Here is a 26,760-nt window from a genome sequence, read left to right on the forward strand (position 1 = left end):
TTCTTCTTCTCGTTCACCTGGAGGGTGTGGCAGTAGCGGAGTCGAGGATGTGGGCAGGCATACAGAGTATCTCTACCTACCTCTTTAGTTTCAGGGCAGAATGTAGAAAACCCACCCATCGGCCTAATTACTGTTACAACTCATCACTGTCGTTACGTGAAAAGCCTTGTTACACCAATTTTGATGAATTTTAAGCGTTTTTTCTTTAAGCCGTGGGTGTCATTCTGAAATAAAGGCAGTTTTTTCAGCATTATACTGGCTATGGTTACGCTTGTTATTTCAATGGGGCTTTTATTATCTGATCACATCGGGATGCAGCAAGGGACAGGTCTGGAATCAGAATCGGATCCCAAAAACCACATCAAAATGATAAGTATAAGCACAGCTGTTGATGGTGGGTCACACAGTATGCCGACCTCCTCAATTACCACTACCTGGTGGTGGGGTGTTACATAGTCGCAGGTTACCCAGTTATCCAGAAAATGTGGGAGTCCTCCCTTACCAATGTCAGGAAAGCTTCTGTATAAGGTGTTGTTTACGATGTCTACATGTAATAATGTAGAAAATGGCAACTTCAGATTTTTTCCCCTAAATTTTATTTGTCGAGAGCCTATTCGTTTTAGCAATTAAAAAAAACAACCTAAAATCTGATTTTTAACTCTCCACCTAAACAGGGAGAAATCACATGATTTCTCAGTTTAAACAGCCTGAAAAGATAAAAGTCAGATTTTCTCATCTGATGTAAGTCCACCCTGCTGTTAGTAACAGTGTTTTTTCTGACAAATACCATGCTGTGTTAGAATATTTTGGGAGAGCTCAGCTGGTTAACTACTACTATGAAACACCACCTCCACCCCAGACCTGGGTCGGAGTTTCAATGTCAGTATCTGAAACACTGTACACAGTGAGGTGTATTTGATTCTATGCAGCTTGCTAGACAAAGCTAAACCAAGTGCACCTCCAGGATTTCAAATACCTGAAACATGTCAAGCACTCAGCCCAGATTCACTTCCCCATCTGTTACCCTTCAAGTTACGCCTACAAGGCAGGTTGGGCTCATGGACGGCTAAAAATCCTTCGAAAATACACCAAAGTATCTGGAACACGTTCTATTCATATTTCCAAGTCACATATGAGCACATTGTTTCTCAAGTACAATTAAAACAATACATACAGTACTTCCTACAACCTACTTTGCATTTTTACATTGCTTTAAAAAGCATTAACAATGGAGAAAAAAAACCTGAAGATTCACCGTTTTACAAATAGAGAGAACATGGTTCTGCATCTGCAATCCAATGAGTACTTCAGCAAGTGAATGTAACAGGCTTTGAAGTGAGGCAACAGAAGGGAAATTAAACAACATGTAACAGGGTTGACAAGTGTAGCTAAGAGAGAATCACTGAGAGACCATTTGAAGTGGTTTTTATCAGACCTGGGTCAAGCTACAGTTGCTTTTCCAAGTTCTGATTCTTCTTGGCTGGTGCAACACAATTGGATTGCCTCAAATGTGCAAATCCCGCCCATCTTATACTCAAGGCAGGCAAATGCAAAAACGTTGAAGGAAAATTCCACCCTTTGTCTTAGACCGTTAGATATTGTCAATCTGTGATGTTCAACGCTTTCCAGCAGTTATTTTGAAATTCAATTTTGTAATTTACTTTTTTGTTGTACCCACTTTCCTTCAACCTGCCTCGTCTACTTCTACTTCAGTTAGAGACTTCCTACATTTCCCAAAATGCCTTTCAACAAGAGACTGGGTGAGGAGACTGGGCGTGAACCTGTTCAATTTAGCTAGGGGTTGTATGAGTAAAGTTAGCTTAATATTGGATATTGGCTAGAATGGAGTCACCAGAATGGAGTTTAAACCTGTGGTTGTAAACAGTTCTTACTCTTCCAGTAATCACAAATATGTTCATCAATGTGGGTTTTACTTGTTTGCTTATATCCGAATATCCACCCAATAGCCAAGATCCAATATCAAGCTAACTACACTCTGGTTTTTAGTGTAGGTGGAGAGAGCACGAGCACTAGCTGTTGTTGTTAGTCAAGAAAAAGTGAGTCACCCCTTACTCAAAACACAACAAGTCTTGTGACTGCATTGCATTCTGGTCTACTGTGGCTACTGTCCGTGGAGAAATCGGTCTCTCTGCCTCTTCTACGATGGATTTCTCCCTGTATGATTGTTGGAACGTCTCTTGGTGAAAAATGGCGGCTCTAGAAAGAAGCCCTCGCTCTTTGATTCTGAGGGACTGACACCAAAACCTGACATTTACCGCTAATGTTTTACATCCTGAAACATTTTCTGATATTAAACTCCATTGTAGCTGCTGGAAATATTGTGATGTCATGTCATGTCTACATTTGTGTATTACACCACCAAACAAAATGGACCTAGAAATTCAGTATATCACCATAAGTATATCACCTATAGCATTTATTTTTTTTAACAGTGTTCATGTGTTTTAAGGTGGATTTTTCCCTCAATGGATCAGGTGCATAAAGCCTACTGGTTGCAGTGTGGGATAAGCCTGGAGAACTCAATGATATCAAACCAGAAGGCTGCTTTCTTTATGCGCCCGGTCTTTTACGCTAAGTTTTTGCTTTAGTACCAAGAATGGATTTCAACAAATAACTGACCCAGGACTGTGCAAGTAAACAGCAGACAACAAAAAATACACATAAAAAAATTACACATCAACAGTTTCCTACGATAATATCAGGATTGGGCTTGATTCATTTTCATTCAGAGCGAATTTTCCCTTAAAATGTTGCCAATAAAATAATAAAGAAGTTCATTTCTGGATGTCAACTTCAGCTCTGAGTTGAAAAAGAATGGAACCCCAGCAGTACAGTGTAGCTCCATATAAACTAATTTCATTTGTAGTTGTACATATTGTATGAAGAGGTATAAAATGAGAGGTAGGATGCCAACTTCAACACCTATGGTCACTGATTGGCATAAAATCCAGAGGTGAACTTTGAATTGGAGAGATTGGGTTTTTTTTCTAACCAAGTGACCAAAAATGTTGGTCAAAGGTTAATTAACAAAGTTGGTCATCTGGCCGTCTTTCCAATGTTTCCACATCCTCTCCAACTCCACCCTAGCCATCAACAGTAATTCACTCATTGAATGTCATTGGCTATATTTACACAGAAACAATTCATCTTTTCACTGCTGGCAAAACATGTAAGGAACATCAGATCTAGCACACAAAGGCTAAAAAAAAAAAGAAAATCAGATCTTATTTCGCTGTTCATGTGAAAATCTACCCAAAGAGACAAAGATCGATGAGGACAGAGGCCGAAGTCATCTTGACATTGAGAGATGAAAAGGCACTGTCTTCAGAACGTCTGAATAGCTTCGGTTAACAAATCTGTTGTATGAGCGACGACTAGGATTTGATAGCATTTGGCTGGATTCACCAAACTCAAACAGAACTTCCCTTTAGTGGAGCAGACTGTGTTTTTGATGTGAACAGACGACAACAGAGCAGTCCAAAGCTTGTTTGTCCCCTGTGAAGATGTGACTTGAACAACAGAGTTGCCTGTACAGCATACCCAGGGCATAAATTGAATCCCACCTACCTCTGACAATAAAACACTGACTGGTCAGCAACATCTAGAAAGACCTCAGACACTGAGGTTTGACACAAGGCTGCTGAGGAATTTCCCCAATTTGGCATATTATGCTCATTTTTTGTATTGTTTCTAAGTAACAAATGCTATAATGCAGATGTCTGCCTACTCCAGTGACAATCCTTATTTTATTGTACTTTAGCACCCACCTATATAACCTTATTTCAAGCTGCCAAAACAGTTATTGCCCTCAGAAGAGAGTCTGCATACCCTGTGGAGATGACAGTATGGAGGCTCGTTATGCGTACTCACCTCAACATGCAAAAGAAAAAACCAAAATAGATAAAAGACAGACTTTGGTAGAGAAAGGCATTTGTGATGCTATTTACAGGCTTGTTATTGGTTTAAGGGGTACATTCCAGATAACTGGGAGGGTTTCTGACCTCCGCTCTCCACGTCAATAAGAGGAGATGACAGCGTCGTCACCACATCCTGCCCAGTGGCAGTACTCTCTAGTTCAACCTCTTATGACAATATTGTCCTCCTCAGATCAGACACATCCAACCAGTTGTCATGAATGCACTATTATGTACGGAGCCCAGGAGTGGTAAAAATGATGTGCTGAGGTCATGATTTGCTACATTGAGGGTACCAGATGCTATCGCATGTGTGTGAGAACAATCTTGTTCCCTCGTTCTGGTGAATTTGTACACTCATTTTCATTATATTGTGCGCACGATTGCATAATTCACGTGAGCAAATTACCTAACGTGCTACCAAATTGTGTACCGTTTTAAAGTGTGCTCGACTGAGCTTATCAGCAGGTTTCAAACTGATTTCGCCCATTTGTCATAAATAGTTGAATTACTTGATTGAGTTATTTAGCCTGATATTTAGTTCAGTTGAGGTTGTTTAATTGAATTGATTTTAAGAGCAATTGGGCATCAATTGGTCCTCAATATGCAGGCTGGAGGGATGTTGTAGATTTTAAAAAGGATTTGTATCACTCAACACTTAGAACTCAAGCGCACACTTAGCATCTTGTGCACATGAGTTAATACTGTGTTACCATAAAATATATTTTTTCCCTACAGGATGGTCATTCCCGGGCTCCATAATTACGGACAAACATGAAGTAGCTATCTGACTGGCTGACGGGCTGTACATGGTTTGTCCTAGGGTGGATACTGGTCCTTCCTGGTACATTGTGATTGGCTGATAAATGGGTGGGACAAAGGTTCTAGAGGCTCTGTCTGGAAGATGAGTGATAGGATTTTTTGCTTTAATGGTCAGGAGGCATGAGGCCACCCTGAAAGGCAGTCGAAGTGTTTCTTTTGATACCATTCTGACGGTTTGGTTGTTAGAAAGACACTGTGAAAACACTGTAAAGCTCCACACTTGTCGGCTACACTTTTCTTTGCTAAGGCTTTTGTCAACCCTTCCTATGGAGTGATTTTCATTTTAGTTTCTCTGTGGCCTTGTTTGTTTCCTTCTGTTGCCCCCGGACTCTGAAGTTTGAGTAAATCTCAAGAATCTTTTCTTGACTTCTTGGGTTTCCCTGCACATTACATCCCGTCCTCACATCTCCAACTTAACATTAAAAGGCAGACAGGTTCCAGAGGAAATCAACCCTCATTGACTATCTGTGTTGGGAGAAGAGGATGAGGGAGGAGGGTAGGGTGAAAGGAATCGAAGAAAAGACACGTGCAGGGCTGGAGTCAGTTCAGTTTCCAGTAAAAATGTAGACCCAGAATTCAATAGGTTGGACATGACAATCTCCTGAACTGCTGGTAAACGGAACCCAGCTCTGCTTTTAAGATTCACCCAACAAATCGGATTTTGACATTAATAGCAAGATGCCCATTCCCAGCTTCTGTTCCACATTCTAACACTTCCTCCTTTCCTTGTCTCATTGCCTAGAGGTGGAAATTCAACCCCCAGAAAGTCGACTCCTACATGCTGACTCTTCCTTCTCTGCCCACAATTCTTTAGTTTCACTGCCAATCCATAGCTGGTTGACCCAGCAAAAATAGTTGTTATTTTGCCAGATAACACATTAACAAGGAGTCATTTATCGTGAGTCATCTGAGGGTTGAAACAAAGAGCAAGGTGAGGAGGCGAGGAAAGGAGGCTACTATCCAAAAGATACTGATTGTTTGCGACATTTTGCATTCCGGTGTGAATAAAACTCTCGAGCGCTTACTAGAAGGAATGCAAAATGGCCACAGAGGGGCGTCGCGACATCAAGTTAAAGTGAGGAAGGAACTGGGTAGGAAGCTGTTAGACCCTAGAGGAAGTTGGTGGAGGGGTTTTTTCCTGCGTCGATCTGGAACTGGTAGGCAGCGTCGGAGGAGGAGGGGGGGACAGGGGCCACAGGAGACGATGCGCTGTCCGCCTGGGGAGGAAGGGGGAGGAAAATGTAGTCAATGTGTGTCCAATGCCGGGGTCACACCTAAAGGCTGAAACGACTGGCCACATCGGCACCACCTGAAGTTTGAAGCAACCCAAACTTGCACCGTAGTTGTACATACTCCTCCATCGAGGATTGGCTGAACAAAGAGGAACCAGAACGACCAGCCTATTCCTATCGTTGGGTAAGAACCAGGCTTTACAGTCATTCTTCACTAAACGCATTGTGATGCATCAGCGTGGTGTCAGTGCATTGTTCTAGCCGCTCCACAGAGTGCTTTTATTTTGAAAGAGGAGCCTAGGATAAAAGATGAACCAGGTTCATCAATATGCAGAAGTATACCTTGGGTATTTTTTCACTATGTACACAAATGCAAAGAAGAGCTGAAGTGAAACAAACAACAATCTAGCCACAATTAGAGTCATCACATCAGAAATCAATCAATACGAACTTTATTTCCAGCTTTCTGGTTATTTCAACTATGTTTATGAGGATGAAGGCACGTATCAGACTTGACGATTTTTGAGCTTGGACGCTTTCATCAAATGCGACGCAATGTGAATGCAACACAGCAGTGGGGCAGCTTTCACTGATTTCAAAGGAAGCATTCCCCCCATGGCTGATGGCTGTAGTGGAGCTTGGAGGTTAATCCGTAATGCATTTATGTTACGACAGTCTGTGTGCAGAGTTCCACACAAGGATCCTATGACCCAAACATATTGATTGATTCATAGCAATTCACAAAACGTTCCTGGAGAGCGTGTGTGTGTGTGTGTGTGTATGTGTGTGTGTATCTACCTGTGGTGGGGTAGTCAGCAGGGGCTCAGCAGGTGAGGAAGCCATATTCTCCATCTTGAGCTCCTCCTTGACCGGTTCACTGGCTGCTGTTGGTGGGGCGGCGCTGTACATCACTGGAGCTGGAGCATAGCCCTGCACACACACACACACATATTTAGATTAGTTTCTTATTATATTGGGGAGAGCAACAACTAAATCCTATCCTGCTAAACCCAAAATTGGTGGAATCTTTCTGTCCTTGTGAGGAGATTTGGACCTTACAAAGATAGAAGAACATGAACACATTGAATAATTAAAATAAGATGTTTAAGCAGAATAGTACCTCTGATTTAACTGTAATCACAAAGGGTCATGTATTACTACTATTATTACTGTTTAGTACTACTATTTGTACTGCTAATACAACCTGTGGTGCTGGTCGAGAAATCTCTCGCCCTGCATAAAATATCCATCTAAAAAAAGAGATAATTTCACTTGTTTCCAATGCACATCAACTTGTTCTCAGATTGTTCTTGAATCAAGTGTCATTTTCTTGATTTCTGCCGTGTCTCAAGATACTGACACTGGTTTCTAGAAGGTTCCTGGAAGAAGTGAAACTGCACTGGACACGAGTGCAATTATCACACCCAACTGGCAGAGTTATTCTATACTTGTTTTAAGAAAAACAAGTGAACAAGAAACAAGAGGACTGACTATGAGACGAGATGACTGTTACTGTGCGTTCACACCAAACGCGAAGCGAATCTTCGCCTCGCATTACTCGCGGAGTTTGACCGCGGGATCATTTGTGTTTACTTGCGTTACTCGCGCGTTACTCGTGAGTACACAACCCGCGAATATTCAAGCCAGCTGTGTTGTGCTACTGGGGTTAATGCTTGTGCTAACTTGGTTCATAGTAAAGTACAACCAATAGCTGGAATAAAGTAACAGACACATATTTTCAGAACTTACCAGGTAGTCCAACTTCCTTGCTGACTTTTCTCCAAGCCCTCTTTTTGTTACGGTCTCTGTATGCCAGGAGACTTGTGACATACAGCTCCGGGAGCTCACAGACGGCTACTATTAGCGTATCCTCCATTTTGTCACGCGAATTTTCTGCTCAAGTTGAAAAATTTCAACTCTCGCGAATACACGGCTGAGGCGAATTTCGCGAATTTCGCGTCTTTTGCGTCGTGTCATATGCGTCGCCCGGCGAGAAATCGTGTCTGTTCGCGTCTTTGCATTGACTTTGTATGTAATCACGCCGCGCAAAAAATTCGCTTCACGTTTGGTGTGAACACACCTTTAGGATGGACATTGTTGCAGTGTACACTCTCTTACACACTCGAGCCAACGTTCAAATGTTTGCACAAGCACACGTGCACACATCAAACTAAACAAACACAGCATGGGTCAGAACATAATTGTATTCTGAATAGTCCAAGGCTGGATCCTTTTTAATCAGTGGAAACCTCCATTGAAAAGTCACTTTAACTTAAGTCAGACAGAGGCACATAACAGACAAACACAAAGTCCCAATTGTCCCGATATTGGTCTCTTATGAAGAATCAGATACCAGCCAGACAGTTTGATAATTTTTATGCCAAAACAATTACAAAAAATGACAAGTATTCAGTGGTTCCACCTGAATTGTACTCTTGTCAGGGTGGAAAAGCCTCTGAAACAGCATTTAGACCATGAGACACTAAAACTAGCCAGACTAATGAAATAGTTTTAGGTGGGTTAGCATCTCCTTAAGGCAGAGGCAGGTTTCACTGCAGGTTTTACAGTCTGACATTGTTGAGGATGGCCGTATCGTATCAGCACACTGATATATGGATCTAAACCTTGTTGAGGCTTAAAGCTCTCAGAGCAGAGCGGCTGACAGTGGAAAGATCAGTGTGGATCTCAGCTGTTTTATCTAAAGGCACCGCTAACTATCTTGGATCCAGCCTCAGAAATCATTTGTGTTTCCATTTGTACAACTGCTTGTTAAACACGTGACCATTTGGATTTTGGGAGGACGCAGTTTGAGCCTTGAGGTATCAACCACTCGGACTGGATTCACCAGTTTGTGGGCTGGACGCTGTTCACCCGTGTTTAGACGCACCCATGTAAGGAAAACAACTCTTTGCAATTGCGATTGGTCAGGAAGGGTCGAGGCTGAGGACTGAAATATCATTAATCCAGGTGACTAATGATAGTGAATTCAGGAAAGCTGCCCCAAACACAGCCCTGCCAGTCCAAATGACTGCAAAATCCAAATGGTCACATGGTTTTCTGTAAGCACGTATGGGTGTATGGGGGTGTGTATATAAGAGAGAAAGTGAGAAGTGAGAGCCAAAGACAGACAGAGACCGCTAGGGAAGACAGACGACAGGAGACTAAAATACTACAACACTACAATCTTGTAGCCTACACGTGTGCATGACTCTATATGCAACAGTAAAAGACGTGGACAATGTGCCAGAACAGACCACAGTAAACTATACAACAGAGTAGAGTCCGCTAGAGTAGAAACGTACCATAGGTGCTCCAGGGTAGTACTGGTTGCATGGGAAGGATAGAGTGGAGCTGGGTGTTAGCAAAAGTGCTGTCTGTGTAAAGGAGCTGTAACTCTGCTGTTGTTACTACGAGGTCTAGGCATTGTAATACACTGTATATATTTTAGTTATATGACTTTAACATATCAATATATCCTTTTACATCAATTTTCTTCACCAGCTATTCATCACTTTCTAAGTCTGCCTGAAAACAACTTGTCACTGTTGCTAATGGCAAGCTAGAGAGTTACTGCTAGCTTGCTAGCTTGCGGTTAGCAGTAAACACAAGTTGGACTGAGGCATGATAAACGCCTTTTTCAAACATTTTTGCCAATACAGAACATTTTATCTCCAGCATGTGACTAATGGTGAAGAAAATAACAAAAATTCAACAAGGGCAAAAAATCAAAATGTATCAAAATATTCCTTTCAGTATTTGACGAAAGACTGGTAAGATTGGTCAGATTGTCACATTATGGAACCCATTAAAACCCATTGTGAATCCCATTATATATCCTACTTAAAACCCATTATAAGTAAAGTACATACCCTATTATTAATTAACTTTATTAGTTAACTCGTACTTTTTACTTATCAATTGACTTTATTCATTACTTAATTATATGCATAAATACTTTGTTATATGCTTAATTATATATTTAAAACCCTTTACTGTACTTATAAGATTACTTACAGCTTCCCCATTGTATAATTTAACAACATCAGTACATGAGGTTGTCTTTCTTTCTTAATTCCTACAAAGTTACAGTGCAAGCCTTTCATCTGTCAGCAGCTATGTGAGTCAGTCAGCACTTTAAGTCAGTCAGCCAGTTGGGTCGTACCATAGGAGCTCCTGGCCCAGGGGGGTACTGGCCAGGTGGCGGACCATTCCACTGCGGAGGCTGGCCGGGGGGGACCATGGCTGGACCAACAGGGGGGTAGATGGGGTTCTGCGGGGGGTAGCCTGGGTTAAAACCCTAAAAGGCAAACAATCAAGGAGTACACCAGTAAATAATGGGCAAGGAGGCAGGAAAAGAGGAAATCTGGTGAGTAGAAGAAAACAACTCAAAATCCTAGACAAACAAATCCCTGAGAAATCACACTGGGAAACCTTGAATGAAAACAAGGATGGGTTATTTAAACAAACAGCTTTTCATCCTGTGTTGTAAGAACCTGTTAGGCCTGTTAGTCCTGGTTTAGTTAAGTCTACCTTGGCCCTGTTTTAGAAACTAGGCTAGTGTGATACTGACCGGTACAGGTGCAGGGCCGTTCCACTGTCCTGGGACAGCTGGGTTAGGGGGAGGGTGGACCACAGGACCCTATATGAAAACAAACACACACACACAAGTAAAATAATTTGTTGTCTTGGCATTACACGCACAATTATTCACCAGTTGCAAGCTGCAAAATGACATAATTGTTGTGAATGCAACTGCATAATTATCATGTAGTAAGTATATAATACGTGTGTGATGTGTACTGTACCATGTTAGGGTCGTGGTAGTACATCTGCAACACAGAAAAACACAACAACATTCATTCTTTCATGAATTCATTTAACATTAATAAATCATTACCACATTCATTTTGAGACATTAGTATAATTACTGTAAACAGATTTGGAGGGAAATTTGCTGGATAGCTTCATGGCACTGTTTCTTGCCTTGCGTTTATGTTTCTTACTTTGCTTTTATTTCTTTTGCTGATTTTATCTGTTTTTTTACTGCTTTGTAAAATAACAATAACTGTATAAATGAAGTTATTATTAATATGTTTTATGATCGTCTCACCGCCCCCGGATCTCCAGGAGTGTGGTAGGCAGGAGGAGGTCCAGCAGGGCCGCTGGGAGGGAGGTGGACCGTCTCTGGGGAGTTCTGGAGAGACAGAGAGGGATCAGGGTGATTTTTGATTTTTTTGACAGGATGATAAACAGTATTTTTATTTTTTTTTAAATCACACCGCACAATACCAAAATATACACTACCAGTCAAAAGTTTGGACCCACCTGATTGAATCTTCTATGTGTTTCATTCTCTTAAAGCCATTTTGATCTAAAGGCTTCTGCTTAAATGCTTGAAATTAGTTTCTTAGACAAATATAAATAGTGAAGTCGATGCCTATGTATAATGTGTAATTTTTTTCCAAAGCCTTTGCCTTTCCATCAAGGCAAAGGCTACTTGTAAGATAGTAAAAATAAATTAAAATGTGGTGTGTCAAAACTTTTGACTGCATCTGTGCATTTGTCTATAAAAAGAAAAAAAGGAGATTAAACAAAAATGTGCCAAACCAATATACAAAAAACTCTACAGCTAAAAAAAACAAAGGTTTAAAGCTTTAATGTGATGTAATGCACCCTTAGGCGGCCATATTGGAGGTCCTCAGCTTTTGTCTCGTACGACTTGTCCGTCTCAACAGAATTGATTAGACATGGCTAATTTCTGTGCTGATTTTAACTGGGAACTGATCATTTCACCACTGTATTTAGATGTCAGCTTGTTAGCTAGCTACCCATATATGGTTACAAATGGTTAGCTAACCAGATACTATAGTATCTGGCTAGCTAAGCATCTGAGGTGGTCAGAGACGCATTTAGCCATATTAACAATAAATACATGTTAATGCCAGGTGTAATGAGAGCCAAACTGTCCATCATTATATCAAAAGTTCAAAGTGAGAAAAGTTCCTTCAAATGAATAAATCCCTACATAAAAAACACTGTTTCAACAGATGGAGTCACACAGTTTTTGAGGCTTTTCTGTATCTATATGGGTGAGCACCTGTAGAGTTGCAGTAGTGGAGGCTTTCTGCCTGAAGATCTTCTTCCGACAGCAGCAGCAAATACCAGCCGGGATCCCCAGGAGCAAGAGGAGAGCCATGAGAGGGTTACCTCCATATTCATGATGGTCTGTAGTGGAAAAAGAGGAGGGAGGAAGTGAAATACACAGGAGAGCCAGCGGCGGGTCGCACCCAACATCGTCATGGTGGTCAGGAGGGATGGATGGATAGAGAACGGAGACAGAGAGAGAGAGAGAGATAGAGAGAGAGAGACATAGAGAGAAAGAGGCGGTAGATGGTCAACCCTTGTATGTTCATGGTGGTTCTTGTTGCTAACGTTAGCTTTCAGATGAGTTTTGACAGTTTGCTAAGCACTCGTGCAACAGACTCATCTGCACAGTTCTCAAGCAAGTGTGACACACTTTACGACCTGAATGCCCGTACTTGCGTTGTCACCATAGCAACTAACCCTTAAAAGTCACCATTTTATGGTGTACTAGACAAATTACCATAGCAAACAGTGGAAGGACCGTTCTAGCCATTCAAGTTCTGTGGTTTAACATGAAAAGTTGCAAATGTTAACCGGGAAAACTGTATGTATGTAAGGCTATACATGTCTCTCTCTCCAGCTATGTCTGGTCTCCACACCCATGTGCCTCTGTCAGTTAATGACCAAACTATTATCAGAGTGCAGTGGAGAGAGGGAAGGAAAGGGGGGGGTCGAGGGAGAGAGAGGAGGAGAGGAAAAAGAGAGAAAGAAGGGGCTAGAGGACAGGAGGAAAGGGGGGAATGGAAGGAGTATAGGGGAGATAAGGGAGGGAGGAGACAGAGTGGGTGGGGCTACGAAAAACAGGAGGAGGAGGAGGAGGAGGGTTTGTTGTTAAAAATAGGTCCAGTTTGTAAGCCCCTGTGTAGTACACCCACACACATGTCAGCTGTCAATCAACCTGGGTCCCTTCACTCTGGAAAGCACTGCTGCTAGGTGATTACTGAGAAGACTAGTGCTAGACTATTGCTTCAAGCAAGGTGCACCACAGGTCCTTTCATCCTATCACAATGAAATTGTATTATGTTGAATGTGGACACAAACACTTTTTGTATCATGACTTTTATATATTTTGTTGTTAACATATTCAAATTAGCTAATATTTCCTAAAAGTTAGAATACTTTCTTCTCAGTGGATAGAAGTCAGAGTGCATTTTCCTGTTTCATTCTGATGGAAAACGAAATAGTTGGTAGTTTACACAGTGATTTGTAACAAATTAGAAAACCAATTTGTTACTTTGTAACTATTCCGAAACAATCTCTGAAAAAAACATTTTTTTTGTATTTTATTTCTTCTAAATTACATCAAATTTCTAGGTTATTAATAAAAATGATCATTATTATTATTAATTACCACTAGATTATGTAATTTTAAAAAGCAATATTCGGGGCATATTTGATACCACGGAAAATATCACAATATTATCAGACCAAGCCTAGTACATACATACATACATATACACACACACACACAAACATCTATAGACATAGTAAAGAGGAGGACGGGGACCCACCGGTCAGGTCCATCCTGGTAATAGACACCACTCGGTTCCTGCGGTCCATCAGGGTGTAGCGTCCCACATCGCTGGTGTTCATGTCTTTGATCTCAATGTTCATGGAGTGAGTCTTGACCCGGTCCCAGTATTCTGGGAGGTCCTGGGACACCGGAGCACCGTCATGCACCTGGGGGGGAGGGAGATATTCCTTTTAACAAAATCCCATCCAGGAACCGGTGATGGAAATTCTAGCTTTATAGCGTAAGTTCGACTCGCTACGTTTCCATCAGACTGTCACGAAAAATACAATGCCAATAGTTTTCCTGAAGATAATTAGACGTGTTAGAAACAACATGTATGATATTCTAATGAACCAACTAATGGTCATACAACCAAGATGGAGACTTAAACATGTTGGAAACGTGTGACATTCTAATGTTCCAACTAATAGTCATATAACCATGATGGAGACTAATACATGTTAGAAACAGCAGGACATTTCATATTATGATTTTTTTTCGAAAAACAAAATTCCACCTGAAGCTATATTGAGTAAATTGTCATTTCTATTCAGCCTTTTGACTTCAAAATACCTAAATGACTTGGACGGAAACCCTTCGATTGTGATGCACTTCATTCATCAAACCATGACTCTCTGCCTTCATCAATCCAAGCTCAGTCCCTAACCCCCCTCCATCCCTCTGCTCATGTCTCCCATCCGTCCACCTCACCAGTGTAACATTAGCAGCCTCCCCAGAGAAGAAGAGGTGAGCGTCGGCCAGGTCGAGGCCCTCTAGCGAGATGTAGAGCGTCTCTCCTGGTATATGCTTCACATAGTTACGCCTGGCTGGAATAGAGGAGAGCAGAGGGGAGAAACAGACAGATGGATTGGTTTCATTGTCATTCACCGATAACGGTTTTCTTCATATATCAGCATGGCTGCAGGAAGGAAAAAGAGAAAGCCAGGGAAAGATGGAGAGAACTGAGGAGAGAGTTTTACGACAAAGTCTAGAACTGTCATGATTAGTAAAAAGTTAAAGTTGTGGATTTCTCGCAAAGTAAGAGCGGTTTCTATCTATATAACAATCTTGCTTTGTGCCGTAAAGCAATCCAGCAGACTTACTGCCAAATGTGAGCCAGTATTTCACAATGTAAAATGTAGTGTAGAGGCCAGTAGAGGCTGGACGATCTTCTGGGTGATGGTCTCACTCTCATCAGTAATTATACTAATATCTCAAAATGAATGTGGTAATGATTTATTGATGTTAAAATGCTACACCTAGCACTTGTAAAGGTAACCTATGTAAGACTTTAACCTTATCTAGCCTACAATCCTCTCAGTAGGTCAAAGATACAGTGGAAGGATGAACTGCTAATATATTCATTCCAGATTTGGCTTGGTGTTCTCTCCTATATTAAGCTCAGTGTGTTTTTTCTGTGTTGCAAAAATAGCTCAAGCCCTAAAGCGCAAGCCCCTCCCACCCTTTGTAAAAAATATTCAGGCTCAATCAAGGAGCAGCCAGCTGTAACGTGGGCGGAGGCCCGGAGTTTGAAGAGTAGAGAGGCGTTTTTGATTTAGAGTCCTTCCTTAAACAGGTTGAGGAAAAACTGAGAGAAAATAATGCTTCAACCTTTCAAATACCTAACCAGTCCCACCAGTATTTTGCGGAGTTTTTTTGTGATTATTGCGGCCAAAAATGCTTGATTTTGCTGCGGCTTTTCTCAAAAATTGCGATACAATTTGTGAGGTTTTATGTGCTCTTTTTGCGGTAAAATTGCGGGAATTGGGAAAAATTGCAAGCAAAGGAAAAAAAAAATGTTTTCTCTCTCTCTCTCTCACTCACTCACTCACACACGCATGCACACACACGCACACACACACACACATACACACAGCCTCCCCCTATTCTCTCCCACTCTCCGTTTAAGCTATTAACTCTTCCAAGAGCTTGAATTTTGCACTCACCTTGATTCTTGCTGCTTTTGTTTTGTTTTGCACGGTCTATGGCAGTCATTTTTGTTGGCAGGTGAGCTTTGTTCATCTTCCACCTGAATGCGTGCTGCGATGACGTAAGTTACCACGACACCGAATGCGACAATTGGTCCAAATCACAAGCGGTCTGTTGATTTGACCATTTCATGCGGAAAAGTTGCGGCAATTTTGCAAAACTGCAAGCTCTCGCAAATATTGCGGAGATTTCTTGAATTTGCGTTAATTATTGCGATCGCAAAATCGCAAGTTCCTGGAGGGACTGCGTAACTAGCTAAGAACAGGGCTGCAGACTCACGTGTGATGGCCACTTTGACAGTGGAAATCTCTTTATTCCAGTAGTCTTTCTGGGTGTACGTCCCCTCGTCCGCAAAGGTCACCTGACAAACAGATACAGCCCACATGAATACATAGTGAACAGCGATGATTCCCCCAGAATGTGTGGGAAGTCCTGTGACTGAGCGTTTGGGCCATCATGGGACAATTTACAGGTCAAACAGCTCTTTGTTTGAAATTAATGTATTTTGTACATGGTCCCTGATATAAATAAACTCAATAAACTAAACTAAACTATAATGGTTAAATCATAATGGAATGGCTGTGTCTTATTTAATCTATAAATGTTTCCTCTGTATCCATTCAACAGCAGTGCACCACCACAGCGACAACACTACCACTGCTACCAGAGGAAATATGGAATTAAAAACAGTACGACCGAGTCAAATTTACGTGTAAAACACAAAGACGTGTGGTCCCAACGTCTAGAATGAATGTATTTATTTGAAGTATTTTTAACACTGCAACCTACACTAGAATGAGACCAAAACAGAGAAGGATGCCAAAAAAAACACCACTGCTGCACAAAGAGGAAACACTGCCTTACAACAATAAGTCACACAGTTCCAAAAATTTGGATCGCAGTCACCTTGTCGATGTACCAGCGCCGGTCGTTGCCTGTTCCAGACACCCTGCCTCTGCTCGTCCTGTAGAGGACAGAGCAATAACATCATGGAAATACAGAGAGAGAACCACAACAGCAACAACAAAAAACAACTGAAGTCAGGAGGAGCTGATATAAACCCAACCCGGTCTTTTCTGAAATCTACACGACGCATGATATGGGCCTTATCCCACTGATCCAAGTGACAGGGTAACACTTCACATTAAGTGTTCATTAACTAATGTTAACTAATGCATTTACTAGCATTAATTAAACATGAATAACAACATTAACAAAGATTAGTTCATGTTAAATGCACATAAACAACTGCATTCATTAATGTTGTTATAAATGTATTAATAATGTTAACTAATGTTTACTAACATGAAATAAACATGAATAACAACATTAACAAAGATTAGTTAATGTTAAATGCACTTAAACAACTGCATTAATTAGGCCTAATATTGTTATACATGTGTTAATAATGTTAACTAATGTGTTTACTGACATGAATTAAATGTTTGTTAATAATGTTTACTAATGTGTTTACTATCATGAAATAAGCATGAACAGTGACATTAACAAAGGTGAGTTCATATTAAATGCACAATAAACAACTGCATTAAGTAATGTTGTTATACATGTTTGTTAATGCCAATGTCTAAATTGAAACCCTAACTCTTCATGTATTACTTAAACATATTCTGGCATTAACTAAAGAGTATGAGTAAGTCACAACAAGCATTACCTAATGTGAAGTGTTATTCATGCAATCAGGTATGCCTGTTGTAAAGTTTGTTTAATTGTTTGTACTTCACACCACTGATTGTGTTTTCAAGAAACTTTAAACATTTGTTTCCTTGTTGGATTTTGTCTAAACTTGGGGGGAATGATTACACTGATCAGCCCAAGGGGGACCACTACATCATAGGTTCGCTCATCCATGTGAAATATGTCAGACAATACAGATTGGATTTTGATGAACATGGGGAAAAGATGCATCTCACCGCTGCATTCCAGTATTCCAAAATGATTGTTTACTGTTGCCTTGTTTTGAAAATGCTGAAATGGAGAGGTGAGATGCATCATTGTGCCACGATTCATCAAAACCCAATTTGTGGCGTCTTAAATATCACATGTGACTGACAGACAGACAGACAGACAGACCAACAAACAAACGAATGAACGGACAGACTGAGCCATAGTTCTCCTACAATGAAAAAATTTGAAATAATACAAAAATAATACCACCATTGTATCCATAATCATACAATGGCCTATCCCTAGTAAAGCATGCCTTCCTGGCTATAGGTGCTATGCTGACTGTCCAGTGTTGGGTGGGTGACCTTGAGCTGGTTTCTAACCTGTGTCTTCCATTCTCCCAGTACAGAAAGGTCTTGCTGGGTTCTTCAGCTGGTGTGAACTCCAGCTTCTCCGCACTCTTGGGCAGGTAGATCTTCAGCTGGCGGCCGTGGGCCAAACGCTCATGGAGGTCATGGACGGCATAGGAGTCTGGGATAGAGGGATGAGGAGAAAGAGAGAGAGAGGGAGCATTGTCTTGTTTTAACACCATGTTTGCTTTAGCAACATGAAGTTACGGTCAAGCCTATGCAAACATTCCTAATTTGAACTAATCGGAGAAAAAAGAGCAATTGGGGTTCACGATTCAATACAACCACGATACGATGTAATAAATAAAAGTTCAATGACAACAAAGTCTGACTGTGCAGAATTATGAGCCACAAATCTTTCTAGCAATGGCACTGGCTAGAATGTAAACAACAATAAATGTCATTACAAAGATACAAAGATCATTGTAAACAATATAATTTGGATGGAAAGTTTGTGAAATTATGATGGTCAAGCCGTCTCATCTGTGATTACTACAGCAGAATAAAATGGAGCTAATATCACAATTCTTTTTCTTTTCCCACGATACGTATTGTCACATTATTGTATTGCGATATATTGAATTTCGATATATCATCCCATCCCTACTAATTTGTTCTTTAAATATCTAGCATGCGCTAATCATTTCTTGTTGCTCAGTTGGATTTATTACTGATTATCATCATTAAAGATGGAGACAAAATTTTAAAAACTTAGAAAAAAACAAAAAAACTCAAGGAGTAGCACTTTAAGTAAGCCTGTCATAGTGGAGTTTCTATTTGGTGCTAAATAGAGATTCCACTGTGGCAGCTTTGACCACAGTGAAAGATCCCAAACTGGTGAAGACATTGACTGTAACAGACTGGGTGACCACGACTTTCCATAGAAACGTGAAGAGTGAAAAGGGGGAAAGTGTAAGGAAAGGCTGGGCAAGCCAGATCTAAAGTGGGAGAAATTTGATAATACTCACCCACACTGAGGACAGCGCCCAGCAGGATCACAAGACTCCACATCATCTGTAGACAAAGACACAGAGACACAAATACTTTTATAATTAATAACGGAAACCCATTACTGCCAACCAGTGTGGTTTGGCAGTAAGTCCTGGCCATCGGACGATCGTCCTCTTCCATCAACACAAATTGCTGTTAATTCATTATTCATCAGTAAGATGAAGGGCAATAACATCCAGAGTCAAATGCCTATTCCAGCCCTCACTCATAGGCCTGGCTTACTTGTAGTTTAGCAGGACATGTCATTATTTACCCATACATAAGATCTGTGAGCAAGATGCTTTTTTTTTTTTTTTTTACATATTTTTTCACATTGTTTACATCATACATGTATTCATCGGCTTTTTGGTTTGGTTATCACACATCATGTTTTTCCTTTCTCTTTCTCCATCTTTTCTGGCACACTCTGCTATATACTGTCCAACAAAGCAGAAAAAATAGAAAGAAAAATCTTTTGATATTATTTCATCGTAATTCTTTAAGGTGAGGCAGCACAGGTGAAAATGGTGATTTTGGGTGGATTGGTTAAATTTGATTTATTATAATTGCCTATCCTGCTTCTATTACTACTATAGTTTCATAAAATATACAACACAACAATTAAAAACAAAATCTATGTTTTTATACCAGCTAGTACACAAAGCGGAAAAAAAAGAAAGAAAGACATATTCCCTGAATGAAAAATGCTTTTTTCAACTTAACTTGTAGATATTTGACCTGTTGCTTCTTAACAAACATAACTGGGAATTTACAGAGGCTTTTTACATCTTTTGTCATCTTTATTCATGAGGCATTTTACATGAATGCATTCTGACTTGAAATGCATTCTGACTTTATCCACTGTGGAAAAAAAAACTGTTTTGATACGCAGATCTGCATACTTTTTATGAAATACTTGCTAATTTGAATGTTAATAACAAAATCAATAAAAGTCATGATACAAAAAGTGTTTGTATTTATGTCTATATCTAACATAAAATGTCATTCTGATAGGATGAAAGGATTTTTTTCCCTATTCACCTGTGGTGCCTCGCCTTAAATTCTCAAGTTAATGGAAGGTCACCGGTTCAACTGGTGGGGGGTTCTTTTTTTGTATTTTGTTTAATTTCTTCTAAATAAAATCAAATTTCTAGGGTATTATTAATAATTATTATTATAGATTTTGTTTATGTAATATTGAAATTTGATCTTACTATTCAAACATTGGAGGAAACAACGGCCATTTGGTGTAATTTGCTCATTCCTGCCATTTCCAGGAAAACAGGCTGATGGTGTGGCAAGGAAACCCACTTGAAATAAAGTAGATTAGTAGGTTTATAAGTGTAAAAGTTTGCACAATTGTGATGTAAGCAAGACATGGTGCCGCGGGTGGGTTGGGGTGATATTCAATACCAAGGAAAATATCGTGATATTCGATATTATATCGAATATCGGCCGAAGCCTACTGTTTACACCTTTAAGTAGGGAAGGGGTTTGCAAAGCATGCAGCCAGAAAATAATTATTCAAAACTATGCAAAACTGTCTTTGCAGTTCCTTGACTCCCACTCAAAAGCCCCCACACACAGACACACACACACACACACATTCGAGAAGTGTGTAACCCAGACTACCATCCCCCATCACTCCGGTTGAAGACTTTATGGCCTCTCCTTTTTACGCCCCTTTCTGCTTACGTGTCTGTGTGTGTGTGTGTGCGTGCGTGCATGCGCCGGTGTGTGAATGTATGTTTGCATGCCGTGTGTGCTTATGCGCGGGGATCTATATTTGTCTATCAGTCTGCCTGTGTGTGTGTGTGTGTGTGTGTGTGTGTGCTGCCTGTGCTTACAGCCTGTTCACTTGCTGTTCCTGTGGGGGACAGTGGGGGCGGAGGGGTGGGGTGTTAACCTCATCCTGCCATACAGTGGATGGACAGGAAACCCACACTAGAGTGGAGGAAGTCACTCACACTCTCTGCTCTGGGAGAAACACTGCGCTCTCTAATCCAAAATCAATCAATCTGAATGGAGGGGTGACTGTAGGATGCATGCTTCTAGACTTTATTTTTATTCAACAATTATTTTTTATTCTATTTTCTATTTTATTTTACTCTATACAACATCTTATTACTAGACATAGATATTATAACCTAATAGTGATGGGACGATATATTGAAATTCAATATATCGCAATACAAAAATGTGACAATACATATCGTGGGTCAGAAAAATGAATGGTGATATTAGCTCCATTTTATTCTGCTGTAGTAATCACAAATGAGACGCTTGACCATCACAATTTCACAAGCTCTCCCTGAAATTATATTACCGGTATTTGCACTTTGTAATGACATTTTTAAATTGTTGTTTACGATTGCTAGAAAGATTTGTGTCTCAGAAATAGATAATTCTGTAGTCAGACTTTGTTGTCATTGAACATTTATTTATCACATCGTATCGTGGTTGTAATGAATCCTGAAACCCATATCGTGTATTGAATCATATTGTGAGATAAGCATATCGTCCCATCCCTACAACATAAACATTTTGATGTGAAGAGACTCTCCTATCCCAATATTGCAAAAAAGAATTTTTTTTTGGCGATACCGAAATTAGAGGACCATAGACCATACATTGAATAAATAATGACATAACATTGGTTCCGTCTCATTGTAAAACAGTCCGTCAGCAAATTAGCAGTGAGCACCTTGTGAGCGAGGCCAGGAGATAAGAGACAACCTGTGTGAACTCCTGTCTAAATAAAGCTTTGGTAAATATCTTCCTACTCGCTGCTCATCGGCTCGTTTGCTCTGTGCTCGTTTGTTTGATGTGGGACTTGTGTTTCTGTTTATATAAAAGCTTCAATTGATCCAATGCGATGGGTCAAGTAAATATAATGGTTCTGTTGCTTTGTTTGATGTGGGTCATTCAATCATTGCCAGTCACCTCAGATACCAGAGGGTGGCAGAATACCACTGCTTTTTATTATCTACAGACCAATACACAGTTGTTGATTTTTCTTGTTGTTGATTCTGAACTTTACCTCCCACAACTAATGGTAAATTAAAATAAAATAAAGTGAAATGAAATTAATTTGTTGATAGCAGAAGGAGTCTTCCCCAAACACCATGGGCTCTTAACATGCTGCTTTGTTCAATGAACCAACAATCAGACAACGGCCAAAGTTGCTTAAGATCACGCATCTTGCATATTCTAATGTTTGGTCGAACATAAAAAGAAACCACTTCTCCATGACTGCATGCTTTATATATTGAGTTGCTGCCGCATGATTCGCTGTTTGGAGGAGCAGGCTATTTGTGTTAATGAGCAGGTGTACCTAATAAGGAGGCCGGGGAGTGAATGCACTGGCGGGTTCTGAGATTTCAGCCTTTCAAAACTCACACAGCGAACGCCTCGTCTCGCTTGTTCCCCACCCACGAGTATCCTGACAATCCATTTTTGACAAAATATGTTACGATTTGGTTCGTATGTGTTTCCTGGTTGAATTGGCGCACCAAAGTACCTATTATATGTGAACTAGAGACGATGTTAATGCGGCCAAATGCATCTCTGATTGGGTGATGAGACCTTCAATGCGTCTCGGGTGCGTTTGCACTTGGATTTGATGTATTTTTGCCTCATCCAATTATAATCCGATCACCCAGGAAGCATGTTAGCCCCCGGTGGAAAGGGTCAGAGGCGTCTTTTCATCCTATTCTGTTCACTGTCTATTGGTTACAAAGGGAATAGAAAACAGTGAGTGACTGGGCAGCTCCCAGTAGGATTGGGCCGATATTCGATATTATCGAATAAAATAAAATAAATATTCGATATTCGATATTATCGAATATCACGATATTTCGTGAATATCACGATATTTCCCAAACTGTCGAATACCCCCCCACTCTAAAAAGCTCTTAAATTTAGAAACCTATAATCTACTAGTGGTAGGATAGTAAAAAAAACAAAAATAATCATGCTTGAAGTGAAAAACTTTTTAATTCACAATCAGCCCGTTTTTCTGGAACAGCAGGAATGAGCAAATTAAACCAAATGGTTTCAAATTTCTAGGCTGTTAATAATAATTATTATTATTATAGCCTTGAAATTTGATGTAATTTGGAAGAAATAAATTAAAATACCCTCCCAAAAATCCGAACAAAAACAAAGGAAAAAAAGAACCCCGTATGTAAGGCTGTATATAAAAAAAAAAAATTGGAGGAAATCCTGTGTGTGAGGAATTCCTCTGCTGGCTGGCTGTCCGCCCAGGAAGACGGACTGCAGTCTAACCTCCTTATCTCTTAGGCACTTCGCTCCTCCGGAAGCAGGCACTTCAAACCACTCCGACCCGCTCGATAAAACGATATACCAACATTCAAACATTTGCACACACGCTCCTGCTCTGTTTGTGTTGACTCTACACGCCGGCAGATTGCTAGTAATAAGCTACTGTGTTCAAACATTGACACACACAGGACTCAGAGAGAGAGAAAGGCGAGATAAGAGACAACCTGTGTGAACTCCTGTCTAAATAAAGCTTTGGTAAATATCTTCCTACTCGCTGCTCATCGGCTCGTTTGCTCTGTGCTCGTGTGTTTGATGTGGGTCATTTCATCATTGCTGCTCTCCCTGAACTGGGACTTGTGTTTCTGTTTATATAAAAGCTTCAATTGATCCAATGCGACGGGTCAAGTAAATATAATGGTTCTGTTGCTTTGTTTGATGTGGGTCATTCAATCATTGCCAGTCACCTCAGATACCAGAGGATGGCAGAATACCACTGCTTTTTATCACCTACAGACCAATACACAGTTGTTGCTCATGCAATCTTCTGAGCAGTGCAACTTTCCAGGGGGATTTTTAAAAGACCTTCCCACAACTAATGGTTCATTCAAAATTAAAATAAAATAAAGTTAAATAAAATGAAATGAATTTGTTGATAGGAGTTAAAAAGGAGGCTTCCCTCAAAACCATGGGCTTTTAACGTCCTTTTGAAAGTGAGTTGCAGGCCCACTAATGGAAACACTGTGTGGCTTCCTTGTGGTTCATGTGGTTAAGATACATACTGCGCACTCACAGTGTTGTGGGACTCACTTTCCATCAGTAGAGTCAGGCTCAGTGTGCCTTCACAGTCTGCACCTGTCTGCTTTTTAACAGTCATGAGCTATGACTATTTCTACTAGTACTGCTACTGCTATTAATGTTATTACTACTACTGCTCCTACTACCACTGATGCTGCTGCTGCTACTTCTACTACTGCTACTACTAATACTACTACTACGGCCTCTACTAATACTACTTATTAACAATAATAGTTAGGTAGAGGAAAGTAGGTAGGAGTAAAGTAGAGGAAGAAGAATGATGATGATTAGAAATGGGACGATATTCAATATATTGCGATACGAAAATGTGACAATCCGTATGGTGGGTAAAAAAAATGAATGGTGATATTATCTCCATGTTATTCTGCTGTAGTAATCACAAATGAGACGCTTGAACATCACAGTTTCACAAGCTCTCCATCCAAATTATATTATTGTCACTTTGTAATGACATTTAGCAAGACAATGCCATTGCTTGAAAGATTTGTGTCTCAGAAATAAACATAATTCTGCACAGTCAGACTTTGTTGTCATTGAACCTTTATTTATTACATCTTATCCTGGTTGTATTGAATCATGAACCTCATATTGTGTATTGAATCGTACCGTGAGAGAAACATATCGTCCCATCCCTAATGATGATGGTTATTATTATTAATAGTGTTAGTAGTATTAGTTTTCCAAAACAGTATTATTTCAAAACATTTGGCTTGTACCCCAGCTTCCCTTACAGACTGACATTTTTCCTGCAGCCTCTCAGCGGCTGGTACAAAGGTTAAAGGCCAGTGGCAGGTCTTAGTTATAGTCTGTGATTCAATTACTGTTTACCTCAACATTTTGACAAATGGCCGACACATCACATTGGGGGCCAAAGCCACAATAATAGTCCATGCTGCCTTCAGGCTCTCCACGTAAGCTCCTACTTCTGAAACGCAAGTCGTAAATTTGAGTCTACAGATTTCAAACAAACGAATTATTGTTTAACTACTGTGTTGACTGTTTTCTGATTGGCTCATCACCTGATGTTTACAGTAACATAAGTGCTTGTTATCAACCACTCAGTTGGACAAGTCAACCACTCTCAACCAACCAGGTAGTATATATCCTGTTGATCTTTGGTGTCCAGTGGAAATGCGCATAGATTAGTAGGCCTACTTTTACCTATGTGATTTCCCATGTGCACTTTATTAATATGTATTGATTTGGACCAAATTGATATCAATACAATTTGAGTGAACTAAGTGGTTTCCCCTGATGAAGGCTGAGTAAGTCTGGGGTGCCAAAAATGTTTTGCACTTCATAAATACATACTGTATAAAAATAGTATTGCTATCGAGTAAAGCCCCATTCTTTTGAGTCGACCTTAAATCCAACTTTCCCTGTCGCATTTACTATTTTGTAGTGCCGGTCAAGTGCCGATATATCCGACAGCACTTGAACGCCGCACAGGCCCCAACACTTTAACCAGTGGGCGGTTCCTTCCCTTCCCAGTGGGAGATGATGGCATGTCGGACAAATACAAATCTAACAAAGGGCGAAGGCATTCAGCAGCAAAATTGTTGGTCTCTTGATCCTAATGGGGCGATCCGGCTTATTCTGCAATATCAAATATAACGTAAAGGTGCGGCGGATTAATCTGCACTGTTTAATGGAACAAAAAGTGCAGAGAGGTGTGGACTGGCAGCAACAAGGACGGTGAAAAGCCACCCTCCCACCCTACTGAGGGGGAAAAAAGCCGGAATAGGCCTTTAAATGTGTGAGCTTCCAAATCCCGAATTAAACAACGGGAAACTTGAGCTACAAGGCTTCATTTAACAATATAAAATGACAAAAATAAACAAAAAACAGGGGTTTAAAACACAAGCAGACAGACATGCAGGCGGACCGGCAGCGGCGCGTTTCTGCAGAATGTGCACTGTAAAAAATATCCACTTTTAAAAAGCTATTTCATCTACTATAGGGCGCAAAATCTTGTTTTTCTCTAAACTGCTGACAAAATAGGTACGTGATGATTTCGATTGCTTCCAATGCAAATCAACTTGTTTTGAGAATGCTTTTTGAATGAAGTCACATCTTGATCCTATAGTGGAGTGATCCGCCTTATTCTGCCTGGTTTCAAAATATCGACACTTTATTTTGGAGGAAATTCCCGAAACAAGTGAATCTGCATTGGAAACGAGTGGAATGATCTCACCTGATTTGCAGCATTTTTCACTTGCTTGATGGATAATGCGATCGCACGGCTGAATGTGACACTAGACGACTTGTTAAAATGGACATTTTTTGCAGCGTGCTTGTGCCCAAAATCTGTCTCTGTCTAATCCAGACTGTTGTAAAGAGAAAACCGGACGATCCCCGTCTAATAAGCAGATGCACCCCGGAGACGGTCCTATCCCTTACCTCCAAAGGGGATCCAGATGTTGATAATTCGTTTATTCCGTGTTCATAACAGAGTTATTCCACTGACAGCCGAGCCTCTCAGGTCGTGGTGGCTATGTGCAATGGGGTGGAGCGGCCGGGCGAGAGACGCTGCCTTCAAGATCCTGTCGGAAATGTCGCGATTATATGTTGACACTGGGGTTGCTACGACGGCGTATTAGGGCCATTGTTGGTGATTTTTTTTTTTTTACCACAAAAACTCAGAAATTCTGAGAGTAAAGTCAGAAATTTAGAACTTGAGAAAAAGAAATAAAGTCAGATTAAAGATTACAATAAAAAAT

The 26,760-nt window shown here is 40.4% G+C and overlaps 1 protein-coding gene across 1 annotated transcript; it reads right to left on the reverse strand.

Annotated features, from left to right (window-relative positions):
- LOC139911490 (uncharacterized) lies at positions 1-26,509 on the reverse strand. The gene is made up of 14 exons (XM_071899035.2): positions 26,441-26,509; positions 18,919-18,964; positions 17,924-18,071; positions 16,542-16,599; positions 15,915-15,996; positions 14,358-14,473; positions 13,645-13,813; positions 12,087-12,214; positions 11,100-11,183; positions 10,795-10,818; positions 10,560-10,628; positions 10,152-10,286; positions 6,788-6,919; positions 1-5,974 (listed from the first exon to the last, which is right to left on the reverse strand). The coding sequence occupies exons 2-14, from the start codon at positions 18,962-18,964 to the stop codon at positions 5,867-5,869; spliced, it is 1,299 nt and encodes a 432-aa protein (XP_071755136.1). The 5' UTR covers positions 26,441-26,509; the 3' UTR covers positions 1-5,866.
- Positions 26,510-26,760: the final 251 nt, after the last annotated feature.

Source organism: Centroberyx gerrardi, chromosome 3 (genome assembly GCF_048128805.1).
Source record: "Centroberyx gerrardi isolate f3 chromosome 3, fCenGer3.hap1.cur.20231027, whole genome shotgun sequence".
NCBI lineage: Eukaryota > Metazoa > Chordata > Actinopteri > Beryciformes > Berycidae > Centroberyx > Centroberyx gerrardi.